This window comes from Salvia miltiorrhiza, chromosome 8, assembly GCF_028751815.1.
Source record: "Salvia miltiorrhiza cultivar Shanhuang (shh) chromosome 8, IMPLAD_Smil_shh, whole genome shotgun sequence".
Classification (NCBI taxonomy): Eukaryota; Viridiplantae; Streptophyta; class Magnoliopsida; order Lamiales; family Lamiaceae; genus Salvia; species Salvia miltiorrhiza.
In genome coordinates, this window is record NC_080394.1 from 20914941 (window position 1) to 20935979 (window position 21039).

The window sequence follows — 21039 nt, forward strand, 5'->3', positions numbered from 1 at the left end:
ATTTTTTCTAATTTAAATTGTCATATAACCTTTTTATTTATTAAAAATAACCTTATTTAACATTTTTATAGAAATAATGTGTGGAGCTAGCAATAAAGCTAAAATAAACAATTATATTTAATTTATAAGAATATTAAATGTATTGACTCTATTATTAATGCAAATAAAAGTAATGTTTTAATATTGGAAAACTGAAATAACAGAGAGAAAATGACTGTTTCAAAGTCGATCTGGTTTCTCTCTTGATAACTGTTTGTACAAGTCAGTTCCACTATTTTCTTGCAAAATAATGCGTTGTGAAGCCTGAATCAAATGAAAATAATCGAAGCGATAAGCTATAGGTATAACCAGAAAGCAGCAGGCAACGTCTTTTAATTAATTTGTTGTGACGATGAAGCGGGAGGTGGCGGTAGCAGCGGCTGCGGCGACAGCAGCCGCAACGGTGGCCGGAGTAGCTTTGCTGGTGAGGCAATGGAGGCGGCGCAGCCACCAGCAGTTGAGCGCGCAGCGCATCCTCCGCGAATTCGCAAGGCGGTGCGCGACGCCGTCGTCAAAGCTGTGGCACGTGGCGAATGAATTGGCGTCGGACATGGAAGCCGAGCTCGCTCCCGGCGACAGAAGCGGAAACCTAGGCGTCCCCGTTTCTTATCTCGCAGGCCTACCAACGGGGTAGGTACCTGTCTCCTTGTTTATATTTGGTGTGATTTAATTAATCTAAAGCTGAAAAGTGGATCAGGGAAGAGAAAGGAATATTTTATGGGATAAATCTGCGTGGGACTGATTTCGTGATAGTAAGAGCCAAACTTGAAGGCAGAAACGAACCACTGAGTGATGTATTGCGACAAGAGGTTGAAATTCCTCCTCATATGCTGTCTAGTGCTGAGTCTACCCCGGTATGCAGCTCTCATTTATATATTAGCTAGTTTGGAATAAATGAAGGATATATATATGATGTTGATGATGCAGGAATTATGTGATTTAATGGCGCTTGAGTTGGCGAAATTCGTATCGGTGCACATCGAGAGTGATAGCAGCAAGGGGGCAAGAGAAAGGATTTTGGGATTCACGGTGTCACTTCCGCTAGCATCTTCTGCCATTCATTCCAAATGGAAACGCCTATCCGTCGACGACGCAGTTGAGTCATTCAATTCCTCTTCTACCCACCCTTTTATATATCTATGATTAATTATTTTTTGATCATCAGGAATTAGTAGAAGAAATAAACCGGGCGTTGAAGAAGCATGGCGTTGAGATGCGTGTTTTTGCAGTAGTAAGTTGGTTTGATTAATATCGTAAATAGTGTGAGATGTGATTAATAATTGATGGAGTTGCAGCTGAATGAGACGATCGGGCATCTGGCTGGCGGAAGATATTACAGCAAAGAGAGTGTGGCAGCGGTGAGCCTGGGAATGGGGACAGACGTTGCTTACATCGAATCATTGCCTCAACAAATAGTCAAGGATTCTGAGGTTGCAGAAACGGCCATTAATATGCAGTGGGGTAATTTCTTCTCCTCCCATCTTCCTCTCACAGAGTATGATGCCTCCTTAGATGCCGAGAGCGCCGATCCAGGATGCCGGGTATCTAACCTAAATTCATTCAATTCATTCTTTTTTTTTTAAATTAAAATATATGTATGCATGTTGAATATTGCAAGTGTGAAATATGCAGATATTCGAGAAGCTTATTTCAGGCATGTATTTGGGAGAGATTGTGAGGAGAGTGCTGCTGAGGATGGCGGAGGAGTCGGCGCTGTTCGGAGAGGCAGTGCCGCCGAAGCTGAGCAGGCCTTACTCGCTGAGGTCGCCGGACATGGCGGCGATGCACCAGGACACGTCGCAGGATTACGAAATAGTGCAAGCGAAACTCAAGGAGATATTCGAGATCGAGAGCTCGAGCCCGTTGGTGAGGGAGATCGTGACGGAGATCTGCGACGTGGTGGCGGAGAGGGGGGCGAGGCTGGTGGGGGCGGGGATCGTGGGGATAGTGAAGAAGATGGGGAGATTGGCCAACAGGAAGAGCGTCATCACCATCGAAGGAGGGCTGTACGAGCACTACCGGATATACAGAAACTATCTGCACAGCAGCGTCTGGGAGATGCTCGGTACCGACCTCTCCGACAACGTCATCATCGACCACTCTCACGGCGGCTCCGGCGCTGCCTCCATCTTTTTAGCTGCCTCGCAGACCGACCATTCTTGATCATTTTCCACCACTTGCATGTTTCCCATCACCATGGTTGCACCAACAAAAACAAAGATCAACAACTTTTAAGCTATTTTAGCATATTAACAGTTATAGTTTTTTAGTATGTTATGCTGATGCGGCAAAGCAAAGACTTCACATAAGTTATTGTGCATGCAGGGATCAATCAAGTCAATTTATCCGGTTTCGTGCTAGTTCTATTTGACTACGCGCTATAGGATTACAAGCTATGATCCGATTGAATTTTTTTCGAGCTATAAATTCCCGATTCGACCCTAGCCCTAAAGTTTTGTATTATGGGCTACCCATCGAATTGGTCGAATTCGAAAATTTATATAAAAAAATTAACTAATATATTCTCTGACAATTTTGTATTTGTAATAAACAAATACACGAATAAATAAGTGACATTTCAAATACATTAATTTATAAATCTTAGAGGGATAGAGTAACACAGATGCGCATATTTTTCTTAAATGATTATCATTTTCTATTTATTACATCTAAATTTAACGCCGAGTATAACTTTCAAATATTGAATCAAAATGCATTTCACAAACTTTGACAAAAAGAAAAAAAAAATCTTATTATACTAATTAGGTGAACACATTGTTTCGGGTCAGCCCTATAGGGCTTGAGCTATTTTTAAGTTAACCCTATCTAATTATCGGGCTATTCAAACTGAAATTTTATCGTGTTGACAACTTTAGACCTAACCCTCTCGGGTAGTTGGTATATTTGGGCCAACCCACGGATTTCAGGGTGAATTGACATCCCTATCTGCATGCTTGTACTCTCTCTTGTAATCTTTCTATAAAGATTGTTGATAAAAATGGCGAACAAGTTGAAAATGATCAGGAAGCCGAGATATCCATGAAACCAAAATCATCCGAAAATGAAAAGTCTGCAGCAAAACAACTTGAAATCTCTTCTGATGGTTCAATACATGTCGATCAACTCAAAGAATTCAGCATAGGTTCGATCAAAGACAAGTTTAAAGGGACCTCAATCGAAATCATCATGGACTTATAGTAAGCTATATACAACAAGGATTGACATCTTGAAGATGTCAATAAGCTACCAGCCTCTGAAGTTTCAATAATTTGATGGCAAAGGAAATCCAAAGCTACACATGGCTCACTTTGTGGAGACATGCAATGATGCTGAAACTTATGGGGATTACTTAGTGAAGCAATTCGTTCGTTCCTTGAAAGATTATGCATTTGATCAGTAAAATGATCTGGAGCCAAATTCATTGATAGTTGGGGGTAATTGGAAACAAAATTCTTCAATTGCTTCTACAATACTCGAAGAACAGCGAGGTTAGTTGACCTTACAAAGTCAAGTAAATGGAAATAAGAACTTGTCATCGACTCATCGATTGTTGGAGGAACTTGAGTTTAAATTGCAAAGATCAACTGTCAGAAATTTTAGCAATTGAAATGTGCATCCAAGGCATGTGTTGGAGTCTCCGATACATCTTGAAGTGAATTCGACCAAAAAAACTTTTGAAGAATTGACTGCTAGAGCACATGTGGAATTAAGCATGATTGCAAATGGAGTTGAAGAATTGTCTATGCAAGAGCATCACAACTTTGATGAAAGTCGAGAAATAAATGGAGAGAAAATCTTTTGAAGAATCTCCAATTAAAGAAGAAGAAGAAGGAGAAGAGAATGTGTATCTAGTCACGTGTCCATCTTCCAAGATATGATGCAACATATATGATGCTCCTTGATAAGAGCCTAAACTATCAATGATGCTCCTTTGTAAGAGTATAATAAAATTGTGTCATGTTAGACCTAGGCCTATAATCATGTCATGCGGGCTCAAGCCCAAAGCCTGACTCTTCCTATAACTATAAATAGAGGTCTCCATATATCAGTTCTAAACATACCAAATCATAATTCAAGAGCTCAAGAATTGGAGGAGAATTCTCTACAATGAACTTCTCTCCAATATTCATGGTGTCTCATCAAGGTCCAGACATTCTTCATGTGAGCAACCCCTAACTCAAAACAAGTCCAAAGTTCTATATAGAAATAAGGTGAAGACCCTCTGCATCAACGTTCCAAAGCTCTAACATAACGTTTATTCTGGAAACAAGACGAATGTCCTCCGCATCAATGTCATAGAGCTCAAAGATCAAGTTCAAGAAGATCGAAAGTATATTTCTCCAACAAATTTCAAGGGCTACTCAAAGATCATCCAAGAATCAACTTAAACTTAAAGAGATGAATCAGATATCAAATAGAGACAACAACCCATAGGCAAAATTTGTGTTTACAAGGACTTTCAAATCTTACTATTAATTTCTATTTTACATCATAATTCATTCATATTTACAAGTTTTCGTATCTTCTGTAGTATGAGATCATATATGTAACTTGGATTATGAAACGAATGTAATGAGAATGAAATGAAACCTACTTTACATCTAATTAGGGAGAATATTTGGAAAAAAAATCGTTCACACTAATTTATTTTTATTTATTTTCTATCATTTATACATGAAGCATTGCGTGAGGAATATATAGCTCCCATACAAGATTCATATCTTTATCTTTATATATATAAAAAGCAAAGTCGTAAATGTAAATAATTTTAATTGCAAGGATATAATTGGAATTTATGGGAAAAAATTGCTTAATCCATGTAATTAAAAACAGCCGAAAATGTTGGTTAAAAAACAGCCGAAATTGTTAATTCAAAAAAGAAAACAAAAACTGCCATCATTTTTTAGAGAAAAACTGCCAACTTTAATGTTAGTAAGTATTGTTGTAAATTTAATGATAAAACATATTTTTCTCATTTTCTTTTAATTTGGATAAAATATGTAATATACATTTTGAATGAAAGATCATTATGTAATATATATATATATATATATATATATATATATATATATATATATATAATATGTAAAAATAACATTAAAATGAGAAAGTTGTGATGATTTAAAATTTTAACATATTAAAAATTTATATTTTAAGAAGTGATATTTTCCTTAAAATGAGGGATCATATTTGAACTTTTTAAATTTTCTATTTTCTTAATTATGATATTTTAAATTTTCAAATTATATATTTATATTTATTTTATATTAAACATAAATTATTAATATTATTTTGTGATCTATATAAAATAATATCATATTATATATTACAATTTATTTTAAGAAACACTAGCTCAGTAATCTTATAAATTTTAAGATGTTAGACACATAAATTTGTGTTTTAATCTATATATGTTTTAATTTTGTTGCTGTTATTAATTTAAATTTTAGTATTATTATGTTAAATTAATAATGTTGCGAACCTTGTGGAATATCCTAACCCTTGTTTTGATGATACCAAAATTCATAGGACTTAAATGTAATAGACTAGAATCGTTTTTGAACTCAAGTGTTAGAGTTCGTTTCTAGTTTAGTTGCGGTGTCAAAGACTGAAGACTGAAGACTGCAGTTACCAACTGAAGTATCAGTTGAAGAATCAGTTGAAGACTGATTATTTAATGCGCGCCATGGACTGATACCAAAGTCAAGTATCAGTTGAACATTCCTCGTAGGACTGATCTTCCAACGTTCAGAGGAAGCCACGTACGCTCAAGTACAGCCGCATTAAATGCAGAGATATCTCAATATCTTATCTCTGCAGAGGTCATTCCTATCTGGTGGTTACTTTTCAGAGATGTCACATCTCCTGTCCATCAAAGAGAGCCGTTTCCACACAGACAAGGAACCTCGAAGATTGAAGTCTCAGCCCAAATTCGAATTGCTCTCCGACGGAAGAAATCTTGAGGACGATTTACGCCAACGGATCTATTCAAGAGTTCTCCTACAAATAGCGCTCGAGGATCACTTCAATCTTCACCGATTCAACGACATAAGCTGAAGCTCTGCCGAAATAGCTACTCAGCCTAAAGCTTAAACCGCCCAAAGCTTGAATCGAAGAAGAGAATTCCAAAGCCAAAATCAGTCACTGCTGATTACATACATTCTCTTAGACCCTAGGCATATATTCTGTGTACCCAGAAGCCAAAGGTCAAACTTGCTTCAAAGAACTTGTTCTTTGTAAGTATAGTTGGCACTCGTTTAAACCTCTCCCCCATAAGAGTGTTTGAGTGACTCGGAGTTTCAGAAGGTGTTCTGAACTCTGATAGGGAAGTCTGAGCACGAGGTGTGCTTAGCAAGGAAATCCTGCGCGAGCTGTGTAGGTGCTGAAATCCTGTGCGAGGTGTGTAGGTAGGGAAACCCTACGCGAGGTGTGTAGGTGCTGAAGAGAGAGCTATCTTCAGTTCACGGTTTGCAGTGCACCCGGGAAGCACTTGCGGAGTGGATTGTTGGTCTGATCAACCAGCCGTGGATGTAGGAAAGAGTTTTTCCGAACCACGTAAAAGTCTCTGTGTTATTTACAGCTTTCAGTTTTATATTCATAACTGTGTTATTTCAATTGATAAAACTGAATGCTGACTAACTGAAAAGAGAAACCTTAATCCAACTATCTGCTCCACCGAGGCTATTCGAAACTAAGTTTAATTTCCGCTGCGTATGATATCAATCTGACTCGCTATCCTCTGATAGTAAGGAAGAGAGATATCATCTTCATCTCTGCAAACACGACTGAAGCCCTTACGTGGATCAGTTAAGTTCCAGTGACTTAACTGATAACTCTTTACTGAAGAGCTTTCAGTATCAGTCGTCAACCCTGTTGGTCATCACTTATTTCGGTTAAACAGGTGTCTTGTTTGCGTGTAAAGTTTCGTTTCTATCTCTGACTGAGATCCCTCTGATTGAGGTTTGTAGATAGTCATAAAAATAGCCTATAGGTGTATTCCCCCCCCCCCCCATACACCTATTCGAGACCCCCCGGACCCAACAAATAATTATAAAAGTGTTTCATATATATTATATAATGTATCGTGATAATCCATGTGCAATTTTTTATAAAAGCAAATGATCATCTTTCGCAAAGATATTTTTTATAAAAATAAATGAGACTGTGCACAAAAATAAATGATAGTACATTACATTTTAATTATGCAAATGACAATTTTAATAACAAAAAAAAAAATTTGTTCGATTGATAGGAGTGGAAAGGAAATAAATGGGGGGGGAGGAATTGGGCATGCCGTGCACAGTGCAAGCACACATTTGACCCTACCGCTTAATTCTTCGTGATTGAAAAATTTGCCAATATTAAATATAAATCTTCAAAAAAGTATATATACAATGCATATATATTTTTAAATAAATTCATATCTCATTATTACTTAATAAAAATAATATATTTACAAATTTTATATTTATTAATATAATAGTAAATCTACAATATATATAGTATTTTCGTGCATCGCACGGGAGGTGTACAAGTAAAGCTGTAAAAGAATGGCATTTTGGACATGTTATAATTGCACCATTCAAATGTGTATCCTAAATTAAAGTTGTTAGCGCTAGCTTAAGCTGGCACCCAAGAAGGGATGCGGCGCTAGAGTGTCGCTTAGTATATATAAAAAGAGAAATAAATGTCAATAAAATCAATTTAAAGGGTAATTTTTTAATTGTAAAAAATCTTAATAATTAATATTTAATTAGTGGTTAATTTATTTGTTTCAATCGATTCCACTTACTTCTCAATCTATTTTTTGTTCTCATTCAATATATATATAAAATATATTTTCGTCTAAAAAAATACACAACACATACTCCCTCCGTCCCAGCTTTTTGTATCCACTTTTAGTTGTAAATACTACTAAAAGTGGATACAAAAAGCTGGGACGGAGGGAGTATTTTCTTTTCTATTTATTTTATAACTTTACTATGAATATAATAATATATAAAATGCATCTTAAATTAAAGATCATAAAAAGATCTTCAATTTGGTATATAATATATCAAAAATTAATCGAAAATAAAGAAGTTGTTATCATTTAAAGTTTAACCATATTCAAAAAATAAATATTTTCTAATTTTCCTTCAAATGTGTAACGTGTTTAAATATCTTTCAAACTATTTTTAAATTTATATTTCTTCTTTCTTTTTATGAATTTGATTTATTTTCTTATCCTATTTTTTATATTTCTAAAATTACATTCACCGCGCATAGCGCGGGAGGTACACTAGTATATATAAAGAGCAAAGTAAATGTAAATAAATTCAATTAGAAGGGTATAATTGGAATTTGAAAAAATTAGGTTAGTTTCGTAATTTTATTTATTAATGTAATTAATGCCTGTTATTTTAAAAGAAAAACTTTCTAATACTACAATATAATTGAAGGACGTGCAGGTAGTTAATTTTGTTGTGGAAAAAATGAGATGGGGTGACTTATGTTTTTTTTTAACTCTTTCTTTTAAAAAGACATATATTCTCATTTTGGTGTAAATTTATTCTTAATAAAATATGAAATATGGATCTTGAATGAAAGATAGTAAAAATACTTTTAATTCGACACGTGGCAGGTAAAAAATGAATACGAATTAAACAAATTATTATCATTTAAATGTTTTAAATATTCTTTCAAATAATAGCATATTAAATTATTTTTATTATTTATTTTTCTTAAGAGCCAAGATTTCACAAACGTTTCCTTAACCCTTTTAAAATTTTCCTTTTCTTCTTTGCATCTTCCTCACCTAATATTTTAATTTTCAAATTAAGCATCTAAAAACAAATCAAATTATGTATCTATATTTACGTTATATTAAAATTCTATCAATAGAACCCAAAGTACTAATATGAAATGATAATAGATTATTTTATTTGAAGAAACAAATTATCACGTTCTAAAACGATGTTTGTCTATACTTTTTAAAATAATAATAGTGTTTTTTTGTAAGTGATTAACTATTAGTAAAAACTAAAAAAGTATTTAATAATTGTAAGATAATCTTAAAACGAATAATATTTACTAGAAATTAACTTTTCATAATAAAAATTACAGTTATTAATTTTTAAATTACAGTCGTGAGGACTGCAGGAGCTTTGGTGGTGGCGGATGGAACTTCGGGGGATGAGGGCAGTTTAATTTTGCTTTTTTGCAGCAGGTCTTTGGTCGAACACCTGGAGGCCGTAGGTTGATCTTTCTTGTTGATAGGGTAATACCGGCGACGGCGTATAACCGGCCGTGTTTTTACCTCGTGTGTTTGGGTCTTGGCGATGGTGATAAGCTCACGGCGACGGCGTATAACCGGCCGTGCAGCTTCCCTTCGTTAGTTTGGTCTGTTTGGTTTGTGCTAACGGCGACGGCGTCTAACCGGCCGTGTAGCTTTTTCTGGTGGGCTTTTGGGCGACGGCGTCTCACCGGCCCTTTGCCTCATTGTCTTTCGTGGGGAGGGAGCCGGGATCGTTTGGGGACGATGGTTAGGCCAGAGTTCCGGAAACTTTCCCTTCCGCTCTCTTCCCCCTTTTTTGGTAGACGGGTACTCTTTTTCCTTTTTACGGTTTTTCCCCCTGGATTTTCCGTAAAAAGGTTTTAATGAGGTCCGGCCCTTAATCTGTTTTTTCTGTGCTTTCAAGGGTTTTCTTAGGTTTTTCTTTTTTCTAATAAATTCGCAATTTAATAAATTTTTAAATTACAATATGTTGAAAAAATGTGAAATTTAAAGCCAAATAGAGATGCTATAAAAAGTTCTAAAATTATATTCATTGAATAATATTTATTAAAATTAATAATATAATGTGTAACCTATTCACAACATTTTTTTACATTAAGTTTTATACTAATTAAATTAAAATTAAATATTATATTGCTAATTATAGTATAACAATTTTTAAGAATATGATAATGAATATGTAATAAAATGTGTACCCTATTGACAACATTTTTTTACATTAAGTTTTATAATAATTAAATTAAAATTAAATATTATATTGCTAATTTTAGTATAACAATTTTTAAGAATATGATAATAAATATGTATATTTGTGAGGAACGGAGGGAGTATTAAGCACGCAAAAATAGTGTTGATTTATTTTTGGACACTAGATTAATTCTTAATTATTGACCGTTTAATTGAGTTATTTTAGTGGTTGAAATTGTTTCTCATTTTTTTCAACATTTGCATTTCACCATTGAACTCTCTCTCTCTCTCTATATATATATATATTTATATATATATATATACTATTTGTATAGTGTATATGAGTGAATGTGTAAAATATATATTAAACCCTATTTATAATATATGTGAATATGTACAATATAAAAAAACGAATCTATTCACATGGATTCTTTTATATTTGCCATGTCCACAAAATTCCGTAAGGAAAGTAAATTGGTAGATGTGTGTCACTGAATGAATATTTGTCGCTATATCCTTCAAATCTTGTAAGATGAAATAAAATCGCAAAATGCGTATCAATCCAACTCAAAGAACTAGAGCCCACGTTATGGCTTCCTAATCCTACCAAAGACAAACTCATCTAGCTGGGGAGAGAGAGAGAGAGATTGAAGAGTAATGGTCCTAAATGGAAATTCAATAGGGCCATCACGGCACTGCAAAAGAAATGACAACAATAACTCTGCTCCAAAATCCACCATTCACTATGCATTTCAATTGTCGATGCACCAAACACATTCAGTGGAGTTTTGTTGCTTTGTTTTCATGTTACAACAAAGTATAGTTGGGTCAAAATTTCAAGGAAAGAAGCATTCAGCTAAAATTGGGTGAAGACAAAATTATGATTGAAACCATCTTTTAAGACTCTTGGAACCCTGCTTTTTGCCATCAGATTGGGTAGAACTGCTTCCAGTGAATTTGGATCTGTACTGTTCAATCAGCATGTCCAGTTTATCCGTGACGTCACGCCCCACTGGGTCGCTTCTTTTCCTGCGTTTCCTGTTGCGTTCACCGCCATCACCTTCTGTAGATCGTTCCAATTGATCAAGAGGCATCCTTTTTCTTGGCATGCCGGCATCTCTTCCTTCTTTCTTGCTCACAGTACTGCTTGGTATAAGCTTCCGACCACCAGCCTCTCTTCCTTTCCGCTGATCAGAAACTTGCAAGTTGGGCTTTTTCATCACGGCCGGAGAAACTCGGCTCTTTGCATCTTTTCTAGGACCTTTCTGCCTTTTGTTGCCGCCTTCCTCAGCCACCATTCCTTCACTGCGTTTGTTCTCCAATTCCCCTCTTTTGTTATCGTAAGTCCTCTTCAATGAGGCATCTCCGTCTCTAGACTTGTGTATTCTTGAGTTCGAGTTTGCAATAGAACCCCCTCTGCCTAAATGATCATTTTGCCGAAAATTCCCTCTAGCATCGTGTGGACCCTGCAGTTGCTGTGCTTGAAGCTTTTCTGCCCGAAGCTTCAGCTTCTGCACGTTATCTAGTGCAAACTCCACAATGGGGCGATGTTCAGGACCGAAGATATCTATAAGCATTCAACAATGCAGCATTAATTTTATTGAGACAAATTGCAAGAGTATAGTTTCCTTGTTGTGGTACTGATCTCAAATAACATTGTTAATAATTGTAATTGATATTATAATTTAGCTAGAGGAAGACTGACCAGGGTTATTATTAAGAACTCTCAGGGCCACGAGTGCATGTTGATGCTCTGTGAACTCTAAGAAAGCCACTCCACGTGGGCGAATTTTTTCACCTTCTTTTCGGTCTTTTGAATCCTTCAAGATCTTTATCTTTACTTGCAGGATAAATTAAATAAATTAATTAATGTCAAATAAACAAATCAAGCATGTCAACAATAACTGCATCCGCATAAGAAAACTAGCTACTAATAACAGTTTCAACCTGTCGAATGATGGGCTTTTGCTTTGTTGCACGAGAAATTACTGCATCCATAAAAAGCTTTTTCAAATCTCTTTCATTCTTAGTCTTTGGCACATTGTATACGATAAGCCTTGTCTTTGATACACGGAAGTTTGGAGATTGAAGCTTAGACATCTTATCTTCGTGCAACCTACAATATGAGACAGGCAGAATCATCATACATAAAAAGAAAGAAAAAAAAAAAAAAAACTACTACTGCACATGATAGCTCCATGGTAGTAAAATTAAGAAAGGAACAACAGTCTTTTTAATTTTTCCAAAACTAACACAGCTAAATATAGATAATCTGATAGACACCAAGCACATTAAAAAATGTGCTTACGGAAGATGCATAACCAACTCCATCCATGGTACTAATCTTGATAAATGCATCAGAGCTTATTCACTTATAGGGTATTAAGGCCAATATATTGATACAGAAGAGATGTCTAGCACTCTTTCATAGCCTAACAGGCTTCAATCACATAAGTAGCAATCTTGAAGTCTGAAAGGCAACAATTAAACCACATTTGGTGGAACAGAGAACTTTATCTATTTAATGTACTTTAATCATGTAATCCTACAAATATCCATGTTTCCAAATTTTCATCTGTACATATTTATAGAAGAGCTCCAAACACTTACTTCTTCCTTTTTGACATATCACTGGCTGAAACTCCTACTGCAGCAGGCATTCCTTCCATTATATAACCCTCCTGTCAAGAGATCGCAACATAAATCTGGGTGTTATTACACTTCAACATATGACAACTGTATATGCCTTGTTATGTTCTATATCAACATTTCAAATGTTAATAAGTAGACGAATGATAGGAAATGAGAAGAATCTGATGACAAACCTTAGCCAGGTATACATTGCGGTGGTCACCATCCTCTTTCTTGGCCTTTTCCAGTGCCTTATCATTAGCTGTTTTTTTGTCCAGAGCCTTCAGCACTTTTACTGGTCGGCCTTTTATTAAGATCCCCAGACCAGCTACTGTGTTGGCTGCTGATAGTGCAGCACTGACTGCATCTGTTGTTGTAAACTTGAGAAATCCAGTTCCTCTTGGGCGCCTGCATAGACGATAAGCTCAAGTAAACCTTTGACTATACCTAAATAATAAACCATAAAATGAAACGCAACATCCTTACTTCGTTACTGGATGAAGAACTAACATAAAAGTCTCCACTCCACCAAATGCAGAAAAACGTTGTTTCACTTCTTCGACAGTGATATCAAAAGGAAGATTGCTAATGAAAATTGTTCTCTGTAACTCTTCTTCTCCTTGAGGCTTAGTTATTTTAGGTTTTTCTTCAATAACACTCATGATGGTGGCAGCCGTGGTGTCCGAAGCATCAGATGACTTACTCTCGACTGGCATGGATTTATCAATGTTTCCTTTTGACAGTCCTGAATCATCACCATCAGCAATATTTCCAGAAGATGAAGAAATAATGTTCTGAAGTACACTTTTTGTAATCTCTGCCTCTTCTTCGAAATCAATTTCACTTTTACTCTCATCCTTGTCAAAGGAATCGGACTCATCAGCAGAATTATCACTATCCACTTCTGATTTTCTCAATGGTTCTACATCATTGTCCTCTGATTCGCTACTGCTTCCGTCATCGTCCTCTTTCCCTGTAAAAACCACATCTCAGATTGTGTTGAACTTAGTATTCAATGCCATCGTAACTAGTATTCAAGATATTTTAAGGCAACCAACTAAGTGATAAATTACAAAAAACTACAAAGAAGATGGTAAATTTTGTGGTGCATGGCATTGTGGCTTGTGCACGACAATATACACAAAGCCAAATCCCACTGCATAAGATGGCTCACGGAATAAAGCACTGTGCAAATAAAAACCCATGGCATGCGAGTATGCAATAAAAAAACAGAAAAAAGTGAAGATAGAAGGCATGAGAAAGCTAAGTAGACTCCAAAGAGGAGGAAAATGGAGAATACCATCTCCTGTGGCGGTAGCAGTATCATTGCCAGAAGCATAGATCTTTTTTGAAACAGCCCAATCAACAGCAATTGGTCTTTTACCAAATTTTTTCCCATTTAAGTTTTGGATGGCCTGCACGAATAAAATCAAAGATATACCAATCATGTCCTGAAAAGCTTAATGATTACAGCATAAATTCAGACAGCAGTTATGTCTGGGAGAATATCCCTCGCAGAACGTCTGCAAGTTATTAATGACTAAAAGTTATAGTCATTTCCACCCTTTTTCCTAAATTTTATATATGGCACAAATGTATTAGCTATGTGTATGGCCCCAAGCGCCAGACTATCTTTTCCATCAAAATTTATAACAAGTCTCTGGAGAATAATAGCAGCAGACAACAATACATAGGTGTATTATTCATCATACGAGCAGAACCTTATAGGAGTACATTTTAGGCAATTTCTATGCTATCAATCTCGAATCTTTAACTTACTCTTTCTTTATCATGGTTTCTTTATCTATAAAAATTAAAAATGACAAGCTAATTTCTACGCTAGTTGACCACATTACCAAATAGGAAATTCCATATCAAGTTTTTCAGCAAAACATACTTTTTCTGCATCTTGCTTTGATGTGAATTTAACAAATGCGAATCCTTTGGATGACCTGTAAAAGGCAAATAGAAGCAAAGAATAAGTAAAACTATAGATGCAGCTCAAGGGAAGAATAGCTCAAACAAAGAGACAAATGTACATAGGAATACCCAGTCTCAGGATTTTTAGGAATAACTACATCCCATACAAATCCTACAGCACCAAACATCTCTCTTATCTCAGCTACTTTAGCCTACAAAGAAATAGTCAACAAGACTGACAATAAGGATACTAGCCAGCAGAGATTAAAAGACACAAAGAAATATCTTCCAAAAGAGTTTAAAGCAAGCACTGAAAATACAGACCAGTGATTATCAAACTTAAAAATCAAAATGTCTTAAGTAAATGACAAGAACCTTGAATGGAAGATTTCTCACAATAAGCTTCCACTTCTGAGTTTTAGAGCCCTGGAACAACACATTCAACATTCAAAACATTTCTTGGTGAAAAATCATGATAACTAACAAAAGCAAATCCAGAAGAAACAACAGATAACGTCTAATAGGAACTGAACCAATAAGTGGCAACCAACAACTATACATGTTTAAGCTACAAAACATGGAGGTTAAGCCAAGAAAATGGAACATCTTATACAAAGATTTACATCGGTGCTGAATAACATTGGACTGTTAAGTTATCCCATATAAGCTGAGCCCCAAATTGTTTGTATTGAACAATGGAGTTAGTCAGAATTCCAAACCGATAAAACAAAAACCACATTATTTTGTTTTTTGTTGAACTTGTTAGAATTAAGTGGTCAAGTAGAATACTGGCAATACAGACTTAACCTCCGCCAACCAACCCTACAACCAAAGACATGTTTTACAAAACAAAGATGCAAAGTTTAGAGACTCATAAAATCCATACAAGAAGTGAAACAAAAGTCCATAACAGTGCCTCTTTTTGTAAGTAAAGATCGTCACACAATTTGCACATCAAATGGGAAAATCCTGAGAACAATATGTATCTGTACCTCTCCACCAAGTTGGCGTGCCCAAACAGATCTCCCTTGTATCTCTTTCTGATGTAGTGCTGCTACACACTCACGAGCTGATTTTACACTTGTATAAAGTACAGAGGAGGCATTCATTTTGCATCCATCTTGAGCTAGCCCTGAAAATTTTTATATAAACCAGTACATATTACCACACCAATACCATGTACAAGCATTCAAAGCCTAAAGAACATGAGAAATTAAAAGGTAGGATATAAAACAAACAGCATTTACAAGTACTGCTACATCTTTCAACTAGATATGGTTGAATTTCAATTAAAACTACAGATAGCATACAGCATTGCGAGTATGGGCAAGTCTGAAGCTGTCAATTAAGCGAGCAAAATAGAATGGAAATGCAAAGAAGAGTGTGGTAGGCATTACAACATTAAGGGTCCCAAAAACATGAGAAAGCCAGTGAAAGTATCAATAACATAATAATATTGGTGAAATATTGTGGAGAACTATATGTAAAGCATATTCACCAAAATAAAGTAACTCTATCCATCTCATGTACCAAACGAATATAACACAGGTCACAGGTCCTGAGGGTTTTTTCAGATATTTTAGAATTAATTTGGGGCAGGTAGCAATCTTCAGAACTGAAACTTATTTATATTATTCTCACAACCTAAAGCCTTATACAGGATTCATTTGCTTGTAAGGGCCAGAAAGAATGAAACGGAGAGATCCCTGAATCTATCATATGTCTCATGATTGAATGTTCACTAGGAAAAAGATTCTTCAAGTTTCTTCTTACCATGGTGTTGAAGTTCTCCCTCTGGAAGTGGGTAAGTGACAGAGCATACAGTACCAATCTCTCTTGCTAGACGATGAACTTCCTCGGCCATATCGTTATCAAGGAGACTACCAAATATGACAGTCTTAGCAACCCTGTTTAACATTAATTTAAAGTTAGACCACAACAATTGATTGAGTGGGCTAATTGAAAACTTCAATACAATGATTGCATCTAGAATTCTCAACCACGATGTTTATCAAATACTTATATACAAATAAAAGATCTAATACTTGAACTGAACCTTTGTTTCTCAGATATTTTTGCTTCGCCGGGGGTAGCAGTTGAAATATCCTTCCTTTTTCTTTTCTCCCTCGCCTCACCTAATCATTACAAATTGATAATAATCAAACCATAAATGGAAATTTAATGTGTGAGCATGTAAAGGGATGTGCTTGGTGTGGAGCTTTAGGAGATGGGGAATGGCAATAAAGTATGGTATTCTTTTTGCGTCAGGTAATGGTTCCCCAACAATCACTTGCAACTGGGAATGCAACACACCCCCTACAAGAGGGGGTTATGAAATTCATTCCTCATCAACTGCATATGCATTACCCTAAAGTTCCAAGCACTCCCTAAATCTGAGCAATTCAGAAGCAGGACCTTTTTCTTTAATACTTGGAGTCTTATCCGGTTTTTCTGCAACTGCAGTTTCAGCAGCTTTGTCATCCTTTGTTTGGACAGCTTCCTCAGGTTGACCTAAAATAGTGAAAAAAACAAAAGAATGAAACATTGTCATTACTTCTCCAATCTGATCACATAATATGGAGAAGCACGAACAAGAAATAACACATTAACTCCAACCACAAATTTAATTATACTCTATACAACGCAAAATTCTACATATAAGAGCATGTTGTCCAATAACATACTCACAAGACCTTGATTCTCTTTAGCTCGGCGTTGCTCAAGAGGAGCACGATGTGTAGCTAGTTTAGCCACAATCTTTCTACCACCAAGAGTTGAACCATTTTTCAGCTCAATGGCACGATTAGCATCTTCAACAACAGCACTGTATTCAAATTCGAAATCCAGTATTAGCCAGACAGTGCCAGTTCAGACAAAATGATTACTCAATATCCAAAAGCAACTTACAATTGAACATAGCCAAATCCTCGATGTTCAGTGGACCCTAGCATATAAACAAACAGCAATGAGAAGCAGGAATTTAGAAGAAAAAAATGGTATAAACTAGCCTCAAGAATTAATTCAAGCAACATAAATTCCAAATAATCTTTCACGAAACTATTCTAGTATCAAACCCTAAATTCTCATAGAAAATCGGGACACTCATTGAATTAGGGACTGTTTTAAAAGATTAACTTGGTTCATAAAATGTCATCTCCCAAATAACAGCTCAAGGAGCATACCCTTCTTCATAACCATAAAGCATCGTCTTATTGGTCCGACATCACTGAACGCTTCTTCCAACTACAATATTAAGACAATAAACCAAAATATTAATCTCTCTAGAGCTTATTATGACATTTTCTACAGAAATATCCCAGAGCAAACAATCAGTATTTGAGAAGTTACCTGAGCGTTAGTTAATGAAAATGGCAAATTCGCAACGAAAATGGTAGAAGGAGATTGCTGATTTTCACCACCACCCTTCATGCTCTTGTTTTTTCCCATTGGTGCTTCTACTTGAAAAGGAAATTAGACGATATATATCTATAAATAGTGGCCCGTTGGCCCTAAAACACAAACTTGCTGATTAAGCAGTTTAACTTTTTTCTCAACTTTTTTTTTAATATAATTAGATAACATTTGTTAGAATCTATTCCATAATAACAGTTAATACACATTGATGAAGCTTTGGAGCTTAAGATTTGGGCTCCAAAAAGAAATCATTAGGGCTGGTAATTTTCGACACGATACGAAATCGCACGAAATTAATGGGTTAGTGACCTGCACGATAAGGTTTGGGTCCTTATCGGGTCGATCTGATAAGGACCTGATAATTTCGTGTCGGGTTCGTGTTGGGTTCGTGTCGGGTTCAGGTAACCTGATAGAATTAATAATTTTAATATTATTATTTTTATTAAATAATTATTCTAATTTCTAAATATTTTTCCGCCTTTAGGGTTTTGAGTCAAAGAGTCATTACAACCCAGCGCCACATAATGCGCACACTCTTGTTTCAATTTCAAATCTGGAAAGTGGAAACCCACCCCTCCCACACCGGCCACACGTCTCGTCTCAATTCTGACAGGCAACGGCCACGGCGGCGCGGCCAATCACCGACGACTCACCACCAGTCACCACTCTCCAACGGCTCACCGCTCACGTCCACCTCTGCCGCTGTCTCATCCGCTGAATCGGAAGAGACCTGCTTGCTGCCTCTCTTGTCCGGTAAGTCACCAACGCCGATCATACGCCGTAGATTGTTGTAGCCGAGATTGTTGTTGGTGGGTATTGTCGTTTCAAACTGAAAACGAAGGCTAACCCAATTAAGTACTCCCTCCGTCCCATTGGGCTTGTCCCATTTGGTTTCGGCACGGTTATTAAGGAGAATATTATTAGTGTTTTAAGTGTGTAGGTAATAAAAATACTCCCTCCGTCCACGAATCAACTTCCTGTTTGCCTCTAAAATTTTGTCCACCAATTAACTTCCTACTCTGCTTTTTGGACATACATATCATCCCTTACTTTTTAAATTACCACCTTTTACCACTTGGGCCCACCATATTACCTTCACATCATTAATTAATCTCACCAATTAACAACATCTAATTAAATTGGGCTAACAGCCTAAATAAATTTAGTTGCCTTTTTCGGCCCACCTATCCTAGGGTTGCCTACCTATTTTATTCCCTAAAATGGGAATTCATACTTGATTGGTTGAAACCCTAATTTCTTGAGCGGCGCCGATTCCCTCTACTCCCTACTCCGATCTTCTTCTTCCTCCCACCGTTCAATGGCTTCTCTTCCGACGTCTCCTCCCACCTATTCAAGGGAGTGGGTTGTTCAATCGGAGGAAATCGAGTCTTTTTCTGTGTACCCCTCCATGGAAGAAGTCGTCAAGAAGTATGTTGCTTCTCTTGACGAGGTCGTGCCGGAGACCAATTCATTCGTGCCGCAGACTGATTCATTCGTGGTGGAGACAGAATCCATGGTGCCGGAGACTGAATCTTTTGTAGATTCGACTCCGGCACCTGGATCTGTTGACCCGTGGTCGCCGCCGACCCCTACTCCACCTTTAACGGCGCCGGCACCCGGATCTGTCGAAGAAGCCATCTTTTACAATTTTGCTCAGTTTGAAGCCGAGAAATACACAAAATATGTTGGTATTTCGGAGTCCATCGGCGATGATACTGAGTACCAAGCATGGCTTGCTGCCGGTGGCCTCGTCTCTGATGTACAGCCGCTACCCCACTCGCCGCCGCCGCCTTCAGAACCCTGTGCGCGTCGTCGCCGCTGTTCGCAATTATTTTCACCACGCCGCAAGTATACGGTGTAGTTGCAATATAAGGGAAGCAAGGTCGTATCCCACAAGGATTGGTGAATTCAAACTTCTAAATACCATTAATAAGTTGTTTTCAATCTATTTAGACAACCAAAGATGAAGAGATATTGAAGGTTAAATCAAAGTTAAATTAAAGCAAGCAAACTAAATAACAAAAATATAAACTTAGTTAATAAATTGGGGAATGACTCAAAGGAAAGTTATCCTAGGGACTAGATTTCGATGGATCGTAATGAACTTCAATCTAAATCAATATAAATCTTGATATGGCCTACTTATCTAGGGCGATCTCCCCACTAGTTTTAGCCCCCTCCCGGACGACTAAAACAGTAGATTACGGGTCATAATTGTCGTCCCCGGTCAATTTCTAACCTATAACTCCCAAGAGCACAAAAGATCAACAAGCCCTCACCCACCTCTCAACCTCCCGGTTTATTGAGATGATATGTATCAAACTCCTAATCTATTGTAATTATCCTCTCCCGATTCAAATCACAAATTAGAAATGCACAAAAGGTGGCCAACCAATCATACAAGAGATAAATCTAGGACTTGAAAAGATAACAATAAGCACAATCAAGATATATATTGAACAAAGAAATCAATCCATTACAAATCCATCTAATCTAATCCCTAAGATAAGAGATTTTAGCCAAGCATATTCATAATAAAAGCAAATCTCAAGTCATAAGAAAACATAAATAAAGATATAGAGAGATAGAGATTCATAGACAAATCCTATAATCTTGATCTTCAATCATGTAGTCTTGATGAGCTCCTTTCCAAGTCTTCCCCTTCTTTATTTGATTTTGGTGTTGTTTTTGTGTGTGGAAGAGAGAAAAAATGGTAGAGAATGGAGGCTAGGGTTTGGGATTGGAGAGTTGGGGAAGATGAAGTGGGTGTGTGTGGTGAATGATTGGGGAAAAGAAGAGAAAAATGGAGTTTTGAGGCTAAAATCGCGTTTGGGGTCCACTTGGGGGAGCCCCGCCCTTTTCCCGCGGTCACGGCCCGCGTCCGCGGCCTTCAAACGTGGGGAATGCTCAGGGGACCCGCGGTCCCGCCCCGCGGCCGCGGGTGGTGACCGCGGGTGTCTCCTGAGTCGGGAACAGCTGACCCGCGGTCTTACCCCGCGGCCGCGGGTGGTGACCGCGGGGTACTGGGCGTTTTGCACAGTCCGCTCGTTTTGCTCCGTTCTCCCTCGTCC

At 36.9% G+C, this 21039-nt stretch overlaps 2 protein-coding genes across 4 annotated transcripts; one reads left to right on the forward strand and one right to left on the reverse strand.

Annotated features, from left to right (window-relative positions):
- Positions 1 to 190: 190 nt before the first annotated feature.
- Positions 191 to 2236, forward strand: LOC131001790 (probable hexokinase-like 2 protein). Its single transcript, XM_057928382.1, has 6 exons — positions 191 to 669; positions 737 to 893; positions 967 to 1134; positions 1205 to 1270; positions 1335 to 1580; positions 1672 to 2236. Exons 1-6 carry the CDS (start codon positions 392 to 394, stop codon positions 2200 to 2202), a joined length of 1446 nt encoding a protein of 481 aa, XP_057784365.1. The 5' UTR covers positions 191 to 391; the 3' UTR covers positions 2203 to 2236.
- An 8487-nt stretch (positions 2237 to 10723) lies between these two features.
- Positions 10724 to 18114, reverse strand: LOC131001791 (uncharacterized). 3 transcript variants are annotated; one of them, XM_057928385.1, is made up of 19 exons: positions 17903 to 18057; positions 17737 to 17797; positions 17462 to 17498; positions 17239 to 17378; positions 16970 to 17065; positions 16611 to 16689; positions 16328 to 16461; positions 15547 to 15686; positions 14930 to 14980; positions 14684 to 14766; positions 14532 to 14586; positions 13935 to 14049; positions 13121 to 13607; positions 12829 to 13042; positions 12614 to 12684; positions 11951 to 12119; positions 11709 to 11838; positions 11458 to 11570; positions 10724 to 11427 (listed from the first exon to the last, which is right to left on the reverse strand). In XM_057928385.1, exons 1-19 carry the CDS (start codon positions 17999 to 18001, stop codon positions 10882 to 10884), a joined length of 2820 nt encoding a protein of 939 aa, XP_057784368.1. In that variant the 5' UTR covers positions 18002 to 18057; the 3' UTR covers positions 10724 to 10881. The 3 variants fall into 3 exon arrangements, with proteins under 3 accessions (XP_057784368.1, XP_057784366.1, XP_057784367.1); XM_057928383.1 differs by having other exon boundaries at positions 10724 to 11570; positions 17903 to 18114; XM_057928384.1 differs by having other exon boundaries at positions 10724 to 11570; positions 17248 to 17378.
- Positions 18115 to 21039: the final 2925 nt, after the last annotated feature.

Excerpts from the sequence above, each read along its gene's own strand:
- LOC131001790 (XM_057928382.1), top strand. The coding sequence starts at position 392 with ATGAAGCGGGAGGTGGCGGTAGCAGCGGCTGCGGCGACAGCAGCCGCA. Across the intron at positions 670-736 it reads CTCGCAGGCCTACCAACGGG|GGAAGAGAAAGGAATATTTT; the intron begins GTAGGTACCTGT and ends AAAGTGGATCAG. Across the intron at positions 894-966 it reads CTAGTGCTGAGTCTACCCCG|GAATTATGTGATTTAATGGC; the intron begins GTATGCAGCTCT and ends TTGATGATGCAG.
- LOC131001791 (XM_057928383.1), bottom strand. The coding sequence starts at position 18,001 with ATGGGAAAAAACAAGAGCATGAAGGGTGGTGGTGAAAATCAGCAATCT. Across the intron at positions 14,981-15,546 it reads CACGCCAACTTGGTGGAGAG|GGCTCTAAAACTCAGAAGTG; the intron begins GTACAGATACAT and ends GTGTTGTTCCAG. Across the intron at positions 14,050-14,531 it reads CAAAGCAAGATGCAGAAAAA|GCCATCCAAAACTTAAATGG; the intron begins GTATGTTTTGCT and ends TTATTCGTGCAG.